At 38.5% G+C, this 15,239-nt stretch overlaps 1 protein-coding gene and 1 long non-coding RNA gene across 7 annotated transcripts in view; one reads left to right on the top strand and one right to left on the bottom strand.

Annotated features, from left to right (window-relative positions):
• CD86 (CD86 molecule) overlaps positions 1–13,215 on the top strand; it is a 65,520-nt gene extending 52,305 nt beyond the window's left edge. For 2 of the 6 annotated variants that reach the window (XM_065942472.1, XM_065942473.1), the window contains exons 5-7: positions 1,100–1,249; positions 8,282–8,327; positions 10,534–13,215. In XM_065942472.1, the coding sequence (XP_065798544.1) occupies positions 1,100–1,249; positions 8,282–8,327; positions 10,534–10,630 (293 nt within the window). In that variant the 3' untranslated portion in view covers positions 10,631–13,215. The remainder of the gene's footprint in view (positions 1–1,099; positions 1,250–8,281; positions 8,328–10,533) is intronic. The other 4 variants (XM_065942475.1, XM_065942476.1, XM_065942474.1 and 1 more) reach the window with 4 other exon arrangements.
• The window catches only part of LOC136173138 (uncharacterized), a 44,281-nt gene continuing 39,130 nt past the window's right edge, over positions 10,089–15,239 (bottom strand). Inside the window, exon 3 of the long non-coding RNA XR_010664188.1 lies at positions 10,089–10,256. This is a non-coding gene — a long non-coding RNA (uncharacterized lncRNA). The remainder of the gene's footprint in view (positions 10,257–15,239) is intronic.

The following is a 15,239-nucleotide window of genomic DNA, read 5'->3' on the forward strand; positions in this document are numbered from 1 at the left end:
CACCATATTCAGAAGTGTTTCAGCTCCAGCTACCTCAGGAAGATGGGGCTTGCCTCTCTGGGTCTCTATTCTCTGGCTAGATCAGAGATAGGTTAGGTCCCACATCAAGGAACATTTTTGGGATATCCAAAGGTGGCAACCTCCATGACAACAAGTATTACCCTCCTTTACTGGGATGCCAGACAGGCTCAAGTGAGGTTAAACTGGGACAGACTCAAAAAGTATTGAATGTGACCTGCAGTGCCAACAACTCCTTTTCTTAAGGTCCCAGGAACTCAGTGTGGGTCCACAAGCTGCCCCTAAGCTAATGGGAGGTCAACTGGTCCTAGTCTCCTGTTATTTGAGATTAACTACCAGACCTGTTCTCATAAATGTCTATAAAATGGGCCACTCAGCTCTATTTCTCCCTCCCAAAGCCTATTTTACTAAATTCTTGGAAATTTAGGCATCCATCAACAAGGAAGTAAGTCCTGATTTCTCAGGAGCTGATTCTGACCCTGATTCCTCAGGGCATTAAGAAATATCAAAGGTTTACTGTAGGTGGGACATATTGAAAGCTGTGTTGAGAAAGTCCACTGTGACATCAGGCGGACAAACAAATAAATGTAGAGACTGGAGGCCTGTGAGGCGGCTGTTGTGTTTGTCTGGGTGAGAAGTGTCTGGAGCCTGATACTCAGATGACATTGGACAGAGGACTTATTCTAAGTGAAAATTCAGGACCATGGAGGGGGTTGAGGAAGCAGGATGCTGCCCAGCTGACTGTACCTTCAGAGCCTCAGTGCACATACATTGCCCAGATTCCACAACCAAGGGCCAAGTTGACCCTCTTCTAGATCAGGGTCATTGTCATCCCAGCCTCTGGGAAGGGAAGGCAAGACAGCTAGTCCAGGCAATGGATCAGAGTTTCTGGCTTGGTTCTCAGTCAGCTGCTGAGGCCCTGAGACTGGGATTCTCTATGGCCAAAATCATGTGAGTTTCAGGCTCCTCTGGCAGTAGAGCCCTGAGGAGATGCTGGCATGTAAAGAAAGAGAAGAGCAGTAATTATAAAACTTTTATAATCAACCTTCCTGGCTGATTGCAAACTTGGGTTCATTTCTAGATGCAAAGTCACCTGTGCCAAGCCCCCCTGTCCCAGACCACATCCTCTGGATTGCGGCTGTACTTGTAACAGTGGTCATTGTGTGTGGGATGGTGTTTCTAACACTAAAGAAAAGGAAGAAGCAGCAGCCTGGCCCCTCTAATGAATGTGGTGAGTCAGTGCTTGTCCTCTCTGCAGATTGCCACTTTGCAGCTGTTTCCTGATCAGCTGCCTTCTGGAGCTCCCTGGCTGAGCCCAGGTCGGCAAAGAGTCAGCAAGTTTTTGGAGAAAAAGGTTCTCCCAGGGTCTGGAGCCCATATAGATGGGAGTAAGAGCCAATAAGGTGGCTCTGGGTTTCCAGGAAAGGCAACGTTTCTAACCTAAGGTTTACAAATGTACTCCTCATTTCCAGACAAACTAATTGTTTCTTGGTTTACCTACTTCATGAGGTCACTGTGAGAATTCAACAAAGTAAAAGGGTGAAAACTCTCCTAAACATTCATGATTATGGACCTGATGGTGTTCAAGCAAGGATGTTTGGTGGGAGAAGGGGAGGATTAGGTGGCCATAAGATTTTCCTTCTCATCTATTAAAAGTCTTGGTTTCCTAAGAAGTAAGTTAGATGAATTATGCCCCACTGACTTTAAACTGTCATATTAATTCTTAATGATTACCAAGCATAACATATCCACTACCACATACACTGAACATAAAAATTGCCTAAAGTTCCACTAGTAAGAAAAAAATGATTATGCAGACAACGTTTTAGTGTATATCTTCCAGATTTTTCTACATGTTAATCTGTTATTTTTCCACAAATGGGATAGTACTATGAGGACTGCTTTTCACAGTTTAGATAATGTAATATACTGTTTTCAAACTGTTTTATACTAAATGTTGGAAGATAATTTTTAGTGCCACTAAGTATTATTCTGTAGCATCATTTAAAATGGTTCCAACATACTCCATTATGTGGATACACCTTAATTGATTTAACTAAGTCCTTTCTGTTGGACATTTGGGTTGCTCCTATAGCTTTCCTATTGCAAACAGCACTGCATTGAGTAGCCTCCTCATTGACTTCTGTTGTAAAAATGTCCTATGTTTAATGTGAGCAAAGCGGTCCCTGTCTTTATAAGAATCCCATGCCTGTTTGTGATTAAGGCTGGTTTGGATGATGTTGTAAGATAAAGTTGGACTTTATCTCACTAATTGCCTCCAGTAAAAGTTTGGTTGGTGCTAATAATTAAGGTAAAACCTCCTCACTCATTTATGGTAAAAAGCACAAGATAAGTAATGCTTCTGGTCAGCATCTTAAGATTTCAGGTACAGATTTTAAGAAAATAAATAGATGACATTAGCAGTCATTCATTTCATCCTGTTGTATTCCAAAAACAGTAAATTTGGAAGTGATAATCCAATTTCAATACATTGACACAAAGCATATGGCAGAACCATTCAAACTGCCAAAGTACAGGGTGTACTGAGAGATTTCTGTGATATAAAAGTGTAAAATTCCCAGCACAGGGTCAGATTACAGATGTATCATGTTGGTCCAGGCTTTGACTTTTCAAAGCGAGAGTTTTTAACTTCTATTGCTGTCTCAATCTCATTGCCATTTAGATTTAGGTAAATGTGCAGATGCACCCTCTGCTTGGAAATAAGATGTTTCCTAAATTTGCTTTTCCAATGGAATGATTAGCTTATGCAGGCTTCCCAGACAGCTCAATGGTAAAAATCCACCTGCCAGTGCAGAAGACGCAGGAGATTCGAGTTCGATCCCTGGATCAGGAAGGTTCCCTGCCAGAGGAAATGTCCGAGAACAATTCCACAGAGGAGCCTGGCCAGCTATAGTCCATAAGATCACAAAGAGTTGGTCATGATTTAGTGACTGAGAACCCACATGCAATTAGCTTACAAATGAAACAAAGCAAAGGGATGGAGGAAAGGCAAGTAAAAATGTTTCTTCCCCTAATAAGCAGTCAGAAAAAATTCAGGAGACTAGATAAAGAAGTTAAAGGGGATGTGTCTATACACATGAGAGTGTTGGAAGGATGTTCAAGAAGCTATCTGTTGCGTTTTAGATGGTCACATTGAGATATGAGTGTTAAAAGGCAGAAAACCACAAGGGAGAGCATAGTACATACACAAGCCTCTCAAGAATATGACAGAGAATATTGGTAGGAAACATCATTTGGTCAGATAGTCACCTGTGCCAGCAAATTTGGTCAAAGAGAATAGCCTTGATATCACTGGAGAAGGGAGAGGTACTAAGGAATCAGGCCACATGGATATGAGATGTCTGTAAGAGCGGGTTCTATAACTTTAGCAATGTCTGCACTTGCTTGTGGATACCCTTGGCATTTGCTACATGATAGGCAGAATAATGCCACCAACAAGATATCCATCTCATATACCCCAGAATCTATAATAAGTTATCCTACATCGAAAAAGAGATTTTTCATATATGATTAGTATAAAATGATGGGATTATCCTGGATTATCCAGGTAGACCCAATCTAATCATGTGAATCAGAGAAGCTTTCCCATCTGGATTAGAAAGATAAAATGGAAGGAGAGAGCCAAAGCTTGAGACAAGCTCAACCCACCATTGCTGCTCTTGAAGACAGAGGAAGGGGCCCTGAGCCAAGAAATGTGGATGGCCTCTAAAAACTGGAAACAGTCCTCAGCTGGCCGTGAAAGCAAGCAAGGAAATGGGAATCTCAGTCCACAAGGGACAAAATTCTGCCAATAACTATGGAAACAGTCATGACCTATCCACAGAGAAACAAGCTTACTGATGAGTAGAAATTTCTCCAACAATGCAGCTTCCTCCTAATCCAATATTCCTTTTCTCAGGGTACACAACTCTCCAACTAACTAACTTAGTGTCAAAAGTCCTTTCCAGTATTTGGTAATTCCAGTTTTTCTCTTCCTTGGCCATACATATTTACCCTTTTTAGGTTGTTAAATGAATAAAAGGGAAAGGCCATGGTTGTTTTAGCTGGTTTCTTATCCCTATTCTCTATTTTGGTTTTGTCAAATAGGGCAGTGAAGGCATGAGAAATTGCAACCTTCAGTTACTGTCTTTTCCCAATCAGAAGTTACCCTGTCAGCTTACCTATTGGGGAGAAAGACTAAAATAGCTCCTCCTAAAGTTTTACTTCCTCATTTGTGTCTTCTGTGACTAAAATTTGTATTATAATAGTGCTTAGCAACCTCCAGTTTTTACAACTTGCCCCCCTCCACCAAATCTGGGACAGTCTCAGCTCTTTCAATAATGATTTCTTAAAGGACAAATGTAGTTTCCAAAATAAATCATTTTTAACCATTTAAACAGAAACTTTCACAGGGCTTAAAAAATGAAACCAGGAGACCTCATCATATCTATCCTTCAAAATGCTAAATTTGAAATCAACTCTAAAAGTTTAGAATTCATCTTCTTATTGCTGCTTACATTTTAAAACAAGCCTTTTAAAAAATGGTGGTGATTTTGTCATGAGTATGAAAGGATAATATAATTATTTTTGTTAGTGTACAGATATCCTGAAGTACTATATTCACCTATAAGCACTGTTATTTTTAAGAGAAACTTTGACAAAAATAGAACCTAACTAGATTTATAAAGTATCTGGAAGATCAGTCAAATAAGAAATAACTGAGAATGCTCAGCCAGGACAAAAAGTCTTAAGGAGTACACAAGTGCTGCCTTTAAATATTGGAAAACTGCCATAGGGTGCAAGATCATACTTAACTGAGGCTCTAAAGGACATCTTAATAACAAAGGTTATAAGAAGGTAGAAGGAAATAAGAGGTTTTTCTAACAATTAAAGCTCTTTTAAAATTATATAGAAGACATAGACTTCTCTTTCCTCCCATGAAGGATTAACTGCTATAGAAATTGCCCTCCTGCAGTAAACAACTAGAATCAGACAAAATATATGTGACAACTGTTTCCAGACTTTGGACAACAGGCTACAGAAAACTGTAGTCCCTAAGAGAAGGGAAAAAATGAGGTGAGCCCTGTGACTGTCCACAACTTACTGGATGGAGTCAGTTTCTAGGCTGCTCTGAAGGCAGGGGGAGCCCTAATACCAAACAAAACTAGAAAAAGACATTACAAGATAAGAAAACCACATACGGCCCTTGTGAACATAGATGCCAAAATGCTCAACAAAATTAGCAAATGAAATTTAGCAATGTATTAAAATATTAGACAACACGATTAAGTGGGATTTATTCTAATAATATAAAGTAAGTTCAACATCCAAATAGTAAGCAATAAAATTCAACATATTGAAAAACTAAAAAGAGAAATCACGGGCATACCTACCAAATGTGTCAATAGATACAGAAAAAGCATTTGGGAAAATTAATACACATTCATAATTTTTAAAAAGAAAGATAAACTCCCATAAAAGTAGGAATACTCTTGAATTGAATTTAAAGGACATCTACCAAATCTTTTGTTAGCATTATATTTAATGATAAAAGACTGCTTCCACCTAAGATTAGGAACAAGGCAAGTGTGTCACTCTCCCTGCTTTTGTTCAACGTTGTGCTGAAGTCCTAGGCAGTGCTACAACTCTAGAAAAAGAAATAAAAGGCACACATATTGCAAAGAAAGAGGTAAAACTGCCTTGTTTTGGCAGGTAAGATGAGTATGTTTATAGAAAAGCCTAAGGAATCCATTAAAAGCTATTAGAACTGATTGAGTGTAGCTAAGTCACAGAATACAAGGTCAATACACAAAATCAATCGTTTTCTACATACTAACAGCAAACAATTGTACACTGAAATTTTTAATACCAGTTAAGGTAGTATCAAATAATATTAAAGGCTTTGGAATAAATTAAAAGAAAACCAAGTACAAGATACCTATATATATATAGTGAAAACTAAAAAACATTATTGCTGACAGAAATCAAAGTAGATCTAAATAAATGGAGAATTATGAAATGCTCATGGTTTAGAAGACTAGCTATTAAGATAAAATCTTCTCAAATTGATATTTGATTTCAATGCAATATCAAAATCCTGGCAGACTCGTTAGTAGAAATTAAAAAGCTTATTCTAAAAGTCATATGGAAATGCAAAGGATCTACAATTGCCAAAATAATTATGAAACGTGAGAACAAAGATGGAAGACTTATACTACCTAATTTCAAGATTTATTTTACACCTACAGGAGTCAAGATGGTGTGACATTGATGAAAGGACAGGCAAATCAACCAATGGAACAAAAAAGAAGGTCAAAAAATAAACTCACATGATTTTGTCAACTGATTTTGACAAAAGTGCCAAGTTAATTCCATGCTGAAAGGATAGTTTTTTCAACAATTGTATTGGGTCAGTTAGGCATCCAAATGGTAAACTGTGGACCTGGACACCCAAAAAATATCTCTAAGTGGATTATAAACCTAAAATAAGAGATACAATTAAAAGACTTTTGAAAGAAAACATAGAAGAATTTTGTGAGCTTAGATTAGGCAAATCTTAGGACACAGTAAGCACAAATTGTATTGTAAAAAGATAAGATTAGTAAACTGAACTTCATCAAAATTAAAAATGTTGCCCTTTGACTTTACTAAGAAAATGAAAAGTCAAGTCACAGACTATGACAAAATGCTTGCAAAATATACATATAATAAAGAACTTATAGGCAGAATATATAATTATGTGATGCTATTCAATAAGAAGATAATTCATATAACAAAAGTCACAAAGCAAAAGATTTGGAAAAAATACTTAACATAAAAAGATACACAAGTGGCCAATAAGCAACAGTCACACAGTCATGTCATTAGTCATTGGGGAAACCCAAATTCAAACCATAATGAGCTACCACCATATGCCCACTAACATGGTTAAAATTTGAAAGACTGGTAAATATCAAATGTTGGAGAGGATATGAAGCAAATGAAATTCTCATGTTCCTCTATACAACCCAGCAATCCTAGGTAGTTGTCTATGAGAAAAAAGACATATGTCTACACAGAGACACATACACACACGTGTTAATAGCAACTTTCTTCATAATACTGAAAACCTGACATGCTGAATTTTTACAGTTGGTGAATGGATAAACAAATGGTGGCATATACATACAAGGAAATATCTCTGAGTTATAAAAAGGAATGGGCTACTGGTAGCATGAAATAGCATGAATAAATTTCAAAAATATTATGCTATGTGAAAGATACTTGGCACGAAAAGACTACACATTATATGATCGTACTTACATGAAATCCTAGAATAAAGAAAAAACTGTTGTGGCATTAAGCAGATCAGTGGTTAGAGGGGATGGGTGGGAGAAAGAAATTGATTGAAAAGGACCAGAGGGCACTCTTTGTGCTTATATAAATGTTCTATATCTTGGTTATAGTGGTAGTTACGTGACTGCATACATTTGTTAGACTCAGCAAAATCTGTATGGAAAATGATTGGATTTTACTCTGTATTTTATCTCAATAAAGCTGATTATTTTCAGACACATACACATAAACAGAACCGCTAAAGACAGGAAGTGTTCAAAACCATCAGGATTGTTGAAAGGACTGCTGTGGTCTCTAAATTCCTCCATGGACCCTGGGTTAACAACCCCTGCTGTAAGGCTCTCAGTAGGATAATAACACCATCACAACTGTCAACCCAGAGAAATTTTCTCCCTAAGTTACATCAGTAGTAAGTCCATGCCAGTAGTAACTCAGGCTTTGGGAGGTCTAGCTCACTAGAGATTTCCCACTTGATCCTGTCCATACAATATTGTGTATTATTTAGTAGCACCAGTTGGATAACCCAGTAGGGTGTCAACATATTCAGTATTTCCTTTTCCGCCTCCTTCCAAACCTTACTTTCAGAAAAGGACTGGAAACTTTTTTCTCCATCATTAAATGTTTGCTAAACTATATGTGGTACACCTCTTAGTAGTATTTTTATTTTAGTAAAGAATATAGAGCTGTAAGTAAAACCTATCCCCAATGTTAGAACTTAAGGCACAATGAGCAAAAGAAGGTATTTACTTTGGGGATGAAAGAAGCTCCTTCTCAGTCCCCATGAAATTTCATCAAGGAACCATCTATTCCACATACATGGCAACAACAATTTCTCTCTGGGTCCTAGGACTTAGGAGCCTCTTCAAACTTTTCCTCTTTTAGTGTCTATGGGAAATATGTTTTCTGAAGTTGTTTTTGTCTCTTTAAGAAATCATCAAAGTGGAGGGGAAAGAGAGTGAACAGACTGAGAAAAGGTGAGTTCTGACCCTACAACATTATTGAAAGAGGTACAATCCCCAGAGTCTATAATTTAACTAGGCTTGCTATGAGGCATGCTGGGACCTCAGCATATATGGAGAGGAAAAGGAAAGTGAGACTAGTTTGGACTTGGAGAAAAACATCCTGGCTATAAATGGATGGCAGTGTGCCCTGTGCACAGTGCCCAGGGGTCATGGCAAGCTCAGTCATCCTCAAGGGAAAAAAAATACCAAAAGGGTCTGATGTGATGAGCATAGAATGCATCTTATTCACCATGGTAACCCCAGTACCTAGCACAATGCCTGGACCAGTGGGTGTCCTACATTTGTGGAATGAATAAATACATAAGTGAGAAGTGATAATAGGTACACTTTAGCCTCAATGTCTTTGCATCTGCTGTGCCCTCTGCTTGGAATGTTCTTTGCCACTTCTATACCTCATTCTTCAGATCTCGACTTAAGTTGCACTTTCTTAAAAACCCTTCCCAGACTAGATTATGTCATCCTGTTATAGTATCTTACGGATTCCTGTGCTTTTTCTTTATAGCACCAGGTTACACTTATATATTGATATAAGACTAAACTCTATAAACTTAATCAAATTAAACTCTACAGAGGGCAGGGAATATATCAGTGTAGGTCATCACTGTGCTGTCAGAACCTAGCAAAGTGTCTGGCACATAGTATAGTAGGTACTCAATAATTTTTTTAAACTGTGAAATTGAAACCGCAAATACGCTTGAATCTATAGAAAGTAGCTTTTTAATAATACTAACAGTTTTCAGTAGTTGCAATTTTCATGGTGAATATTCATTGAAAGATGATGGGATTTATTTATAGAATTTACAATCTAATGGTTTGACGAGTATATAAAATGTTGAAAGGAGTTTTGTGGAAAAATAAACATTGTTCATCGGAGTTTTAGTCTCTCTTAACGTTGGCTTTCAGCTGAGGAACAATTTTTTGTTTGATTTGTATTTATTTTTCATTTATTTAGCTTTCTTTGTAGATACTTTACCTAATCAAATCCAAATAAGAACAGCACTTAAGTAACCCTAAATATGGCATGGGGAGAAATGTGTATATCCTTTCCTTTACATTATCTTTTGTTCACATATGAGGGCTATGGAATGCAGAATTTGGAAGTGATCTTTTTCTCTTTTAAGGGGTTCAAGTTTTCAGTTTTTTAAATGTAATTTATTTAAACAAAAGAAAAAGTTAGTTTGTTTTAGTTTAAATAAACCATTTCTCCCATCTCCCTACCCCAACCCCACCTCTAGCAGCCATCAGTCTGTTCTCTGTATCTGAGAGCTTGATTTTTTAATTATTTATTTATTTTTTACTTTTAAATTCCAACATATAAGTGAAATAATACAGTATTTGTCTTTCTCTGTCTGATTTATTTCACTTAGCATGATACCCTCAAGGTCCACCCATGTTTGTCACAAATAACAAGATTTCATTCCTTTTTTGTGGCTGAATAATAGTCTACTGTCTGTCTGTGTGTGTGTGTGTGTGTGTGTGTGTATAAGTGACAATTTCTTTACCCATCATCAGTGAACACTTAGGTTGTTTCCATATCTTGGTTATTAAAATAGATATTTCTTGAAAGAATGGATGGATGCATGGAAGAATACACAAAGATTCCTGCCAATCCACCTTTTCACACAATGAGGCAGTCAGATTGTACCTCCACACACCATGAGAAACAGGGCTCTCAAGAATACTGAGGAACTAGTCACACAGTCATGAGGTTAAAGCAACCCTAAGTCAAAAAAAGACACAGTCATGACCCCAGAGTACATTGCTTCCAGTGTGCCCGGCACTCACCTGGATATATTAGATACTGTGAGTCTCAGAATCCTAGATGGAGCCCAGGTGCTAATCTCCCTTGTAAAAACCAGCTCAGAAAAGGTCTGGAAGAGCCTACAGAGGAAAGGCACCAGGGAATCAGCATCTGGCAGTGGCAGGCCCAGACAAAAATCAGACAGAGTAAATAGGAAGCATGGATGGCACATCTCTTCAATAGTTTATTTCTCCTCATTGCTATTGCAATGCCATTGCTCATTCCTATGTTATATTCCATTGCTGAAGGCTAGAAAAAGAAAGTAGCTCTGTGAAAAAGAATACTGTGGCTCTAGAAAGTGGCTCTAAAAAAATAATACTGTGAAATCTCACCGAATTCTTTTCTCTATTTTTCCAGAGTAGAACTCCAAGAACCTGACAGATCTGATGAAGTCCAGTGTGATGTTAACATTTCAAAGACAGCCTCAGGCAACAAAAGTGCTACAGATTTTTAATTAAAGAGTAAATGCCATATAACTATCTGTTTTTATATGCTTTCCTTTTCAAGTTTTGACTGACCTTTTCTTGTCTCTCTAAACCTTCTCAGAAGGCAAGAAAATATTACTATTAATATTAGCAGGGGGCTTCAGAATACCCTCCAAGTAAAATAGCCTCCTACCATGCCAGCTCTGCTCTCATTGACAGGAGCAGATTTTAACTGTTTCTTTTCATTTCAAAACACACTTAAGAGTCAAGCCCATCTAACTGATTCCTGGCTCAGGAATCATGTGTGAGATTAACAACTCATGTTTCAGATTTGGTCTCTCAATTTTATAAATAATGTTTTAGGTAGAACTCCCAATTCCTGAAATTGTGGCTTTTATCTACTCTGAATCTCAGATAGCACCTCATTCCATCTTGTATACCTGTGACTGAACAACTACCTTTTCAGTCTGGGTGGGAGTTATGTATTTTATGGCCTTATAATGTTTTGAAGTATAGAGAAATATGTACTATAATAATGTAATTACTGAGAAAAGTCCACACTCTGCTAAGGAGTTCTGGTCCCTCTGTGAGGGTCAGTAAGGAAAATGATGGTCCAACGTGCTGACAACAATGAGCAGACCAACTCAAAATCTGGGAAATTAGAGAGAGAGAAGGAACCAGTTCTGTAGCCACTACCATCGGGGCTGATGCTAATATTAAGGAGGATCCACCTGCCCAAGAAGCTACTGCTGAACCTTAGCAAAGACTGTTGGATAAAGCTGAAGAATGCTGTGCATAATAAACTCTGCCTCTCTTTTTGGGGGAAAAAAAATGAGACAGTGGCCTGGGGCAACTGTGAGAGAGCCAATAGAGAGATCACAATACTCAAAATAGGAAAAAAAAATGAAAGCTCTTGACCAATAGAAATGCAAATGAATGTTCAGTATGTGCAGTTCTTCAACAAGCCCCGGGAAGAACAACAGATGGACAGTCTATCCAAATGGACCTAAGGCCGACAGCAGTTTCCTTGGAGGTTGGGAGGGGTTTTGATAATAGCCAGGTTGTTGTAATGTTTCACCAGAGCTGGGGAGGAAGAGCTATCATCTTAATAATGGGGTGATGGAAGGAGGCCTAGGTCTCTTTCAATAAATGACTGATAGTGAAGGAGTTGAAACAGAATTAAGAGGACCAAGATGCACATTGCCCAGAGGCTGACTAAGCCCATACCAGCTGTCCCAGAGCAGGGCTCTGGGGACTGTCTATGTGTCATCTGTCAACAACTGGAAAACTGGGCACAGGAGAGGAATATAGTAGCCCAGTAGAAAAGAGTTAGGAGACCCTGGCTCTAAGACAGCATCATTAATGGATGGAGAAGCCTCAGTCCAAACCTAAAGAGAACTTTGGAAGGCCCACGCTACAGAAAGTAGTTCTTATTCTATATTTTGTTGTTGTTGTTCAGCTGCTCAGTCATGGCGTGTTTATTTTACATAAAGGACCCTGAAGGGTTGTAGATGGCTACGCTAGCCATGCTTGAAACTGTAATAGTTACAGTTGTGTTCTCTGCCCTGCCCTTGCCTTCGTTAGGCTCTAAGCATCTTCAATAGACTCTAACATGTTGTGTGTGTGTGTGTTTTAACTTTTTAGTTTATATTGGAAGATAGCTGATTATGTTGTGGTGTTTTTGCGTGTACAGTAAAGTAATTCAGTTACACATACACATGTATCTAGTCTCAATAAATTTCTATTAGAATGATGTGTGCTAAGTCGCTTCAGTCGTGCCTGACTCTTTGCAACCCTATGGACTATAACCCTCCAGGCTCCGTTGTTCACGGGATTCTCCAGGCAAGAATACTGGAATGGGTAGCCATGCTCTCCTTCAAAGGATCTTCCTAACTCAGGGATCAAACCCCTGTCTCAGACATCTCCTGCATTGGCAGGTGGGTTTTTTACCCCCAGCACCACCTGGGAAGCCCATTAAAATGATGTAAAAGTCTGAATTTTCTACTTCAGCAATACTTACAGTCTGACATCACTCCCTCTATCCTCCTATGTCCTTCCTCTTTTTAGTGCTAAGATAGCCCAAGTCTCCAGTCACCTAGCTAAAAGCCCCGACTCACTCCGAACACTTTCCTCTTCCCTTTCCTTTAACCATTGGATAAGTAAGGGTGTCTTACATGATTCTATGTTTATCTAGGTACTGAGATATAAGGGGTGTTGTTTCTCAGGGTAATCAGGAAATCTGAAGTTAAGGAAGGGATATTTATCTTTCAGTTTGTAATGTTTTATACCATGTAATGTGTGACTGTATGTACATTAAACAAAAGCTTAGTGTAAAAATGTATTCCTTGAAAATACTTTGATTATAAAATAAATGCATATAACTGTATTGTATATTTGAAAGTTGCTGAGAGTACATCTTAAAAGTTCTCATCACAAGAAGAAAATTTTGTAACTATCTGTGGTGATGAATGTTAAATTGTTGAGGTGGTCTCTTAATAAATACTATGTCAAATTGTTATGTTGTACACATAAAGTGAATACAGTGTTATATGACAATTATATTCCAATTAAAAATAAATACATGGCATATGAGAAGAGCTAGGGAAATTGTGTAAAAAAGAAAATTATCCAGGCTGTATGAGGGCATGGATGTGTCTAATTTCTTCACCAGTGAATAAGATAGTACCTAAGATAGGCACCTAAGATAGTACCTCAAAATTATTTGTATAAGGACTGAACAGAACATTAGAATACCCTTTGGTGAAAACATCTCCTCTTGTGTATTAAATTCTCTAGGCCTTCCATGTTCCAAGTCTGGGAGAAAGAATCCCAAGTAAGGTGAAAAGTGATCATGAGGTGTAATAACAGTACTAGCTGTTATTACTGGTGTTTATTCTGTACCAGGCACTCTTATAAACCTTTAAACTCACTATCCCATTTAATCCTCACAACAACCCTATGATGAAGGTACTGGGCTCTTTTACCCATTTTGCTGATGAGGAAACATAGGCAAGGAGAGGTGAAAATGATTTACCCAAGGTCATTAACTTAGTGAGTGACAGAGCTGGGGAAAATTTTGTGAATCATGGCCCCTTCCACCCTTTTATTTCCCAGCCTTGTGTTTTCTGACCAGGGGACAGCCAGTATTTTGGTTGATTGCCAGTTGAGTGTCCACGCTCCATCTTACACTACACTACCTCAGCCTTCCAAAGGTGGTGCCTCCAGAAGACCCATCACTGAATTTTCCAGGAGCCATTCCATCATCTCGTAAGTCCAGAATATGTGGGTGATAAGGCACATGACATGACAAATGCATGATTAGAGAAAACATGAGCTACTGTTGGTGACTCTAATTCCTCTCCCACCATCCCTGTCACTTATTACTCTTTTGCAATCCACCCTCCTCTGCCATTCTGAAGCCAGTTTCGTCTACTCAGTGTCCTCATGTTTGTGAACCCAGACTAGAAAGCAAGGAGTCATCTCTCACCACTGCCCTCTGGCCTTTCTCTTGGCACCCACTGCCCACTCCCACCCACCTGCCACATCTGGTCATCACCAGGCCAGGCAAAGATTCCTCCAGCTTTAGCATCCACCCCCTCTTTTCTCATTCAGGCTCTTATTTCCTCATCCTGAGAACATGACAATCACCAATAAAATAATCCCACTCTATTGTCTCTTACCCTGCTTTTTGTCCAAACATCAAAAGGAACAAGGCAATAAGTAGGAAGGTCTCCCTCACATTCCTTTTCCTTAGCCACGTGAAGACAGCTCTGATCTCCAGCTTCTTATGCATCTTTCCTTTGATACACTATGTTTATATATAAGTGTGTGTGTCAGTGTTTAGTATGAATATACATATACATACACATATGTAATATGTATATACATATACATACATACTTATACATACAAATAAATACTAAATGAATGACCTTGAGTAAATCATTTTGACATCTCTGTGCCTATGTTTCCTCATTAGCAAAATGGGCGTAATAGTAGGAGGGCTTCACTGGAAAACCATCTTTAGGTCTTTCCTGTTGGGCTGGTGGTTTTCCAATATCTTACCTGAAAGATGGAGGTCTCTCTGCCAGAATTTTGGGAGAAAAGTGAGAGAAGAGGGGGATATGTGCACATGTGACTGTGTATGTGCTAGTGGTGGGATATCTGCAATCTTTATTCACTCTGTGTAAATTTACTTTGTCTATATGTTTTCAGTATGGTAATACCATTCTCAAATGTGTGAGATGTCTTTTTTTCAAACACCTTCTGCTTTTCCATCTCCAGTTAACAAGTCTCCAGATTTCTGCCAGGGTGGGAGAGGAAAGTTGACCAGTAGTGCAGAGTGGGAAAAGAGAGCTCAGCTTCTCGTGTAACTTTTACCCAGTCTTCCTTGTTTGGTCCCTCACCCTCATCCTCAATTGGTTCCCAGTCTTGCTGTTTCCTGAGGCTTTTGATAACCCTAGGGTATAAACTGGGTTGTTTCTTGGTTTCCACACACAGGAAAGATTTGGCTATCCTTCCTTGCTAAGTTAGTTACCAGGCATCCATCTATTTTTCAGATTCCAAGCTGTTGTCTCCTTTCATATTCTTGTACTTGAAATTAAAAAACAGGGACTTCCCTGGTGGTCCAAAAGTTAA

The sequence above is a fragment of the Muntiacus reevesi genome, chromosome 8 (assembly GCF_963930625.1).
Source record: "Muntiacus reevesi chromosome 8, mMunRee1.1, whole genome shotgun sequence".
In the NCBI taxonomy this organism is placed as follows: domain Eukaryota; kingdom Metazoa; phylum Chordata; class Mammalia; order Artiodactyla; family Cervidae; genus Muntiacus; species Muntiacus reevesi.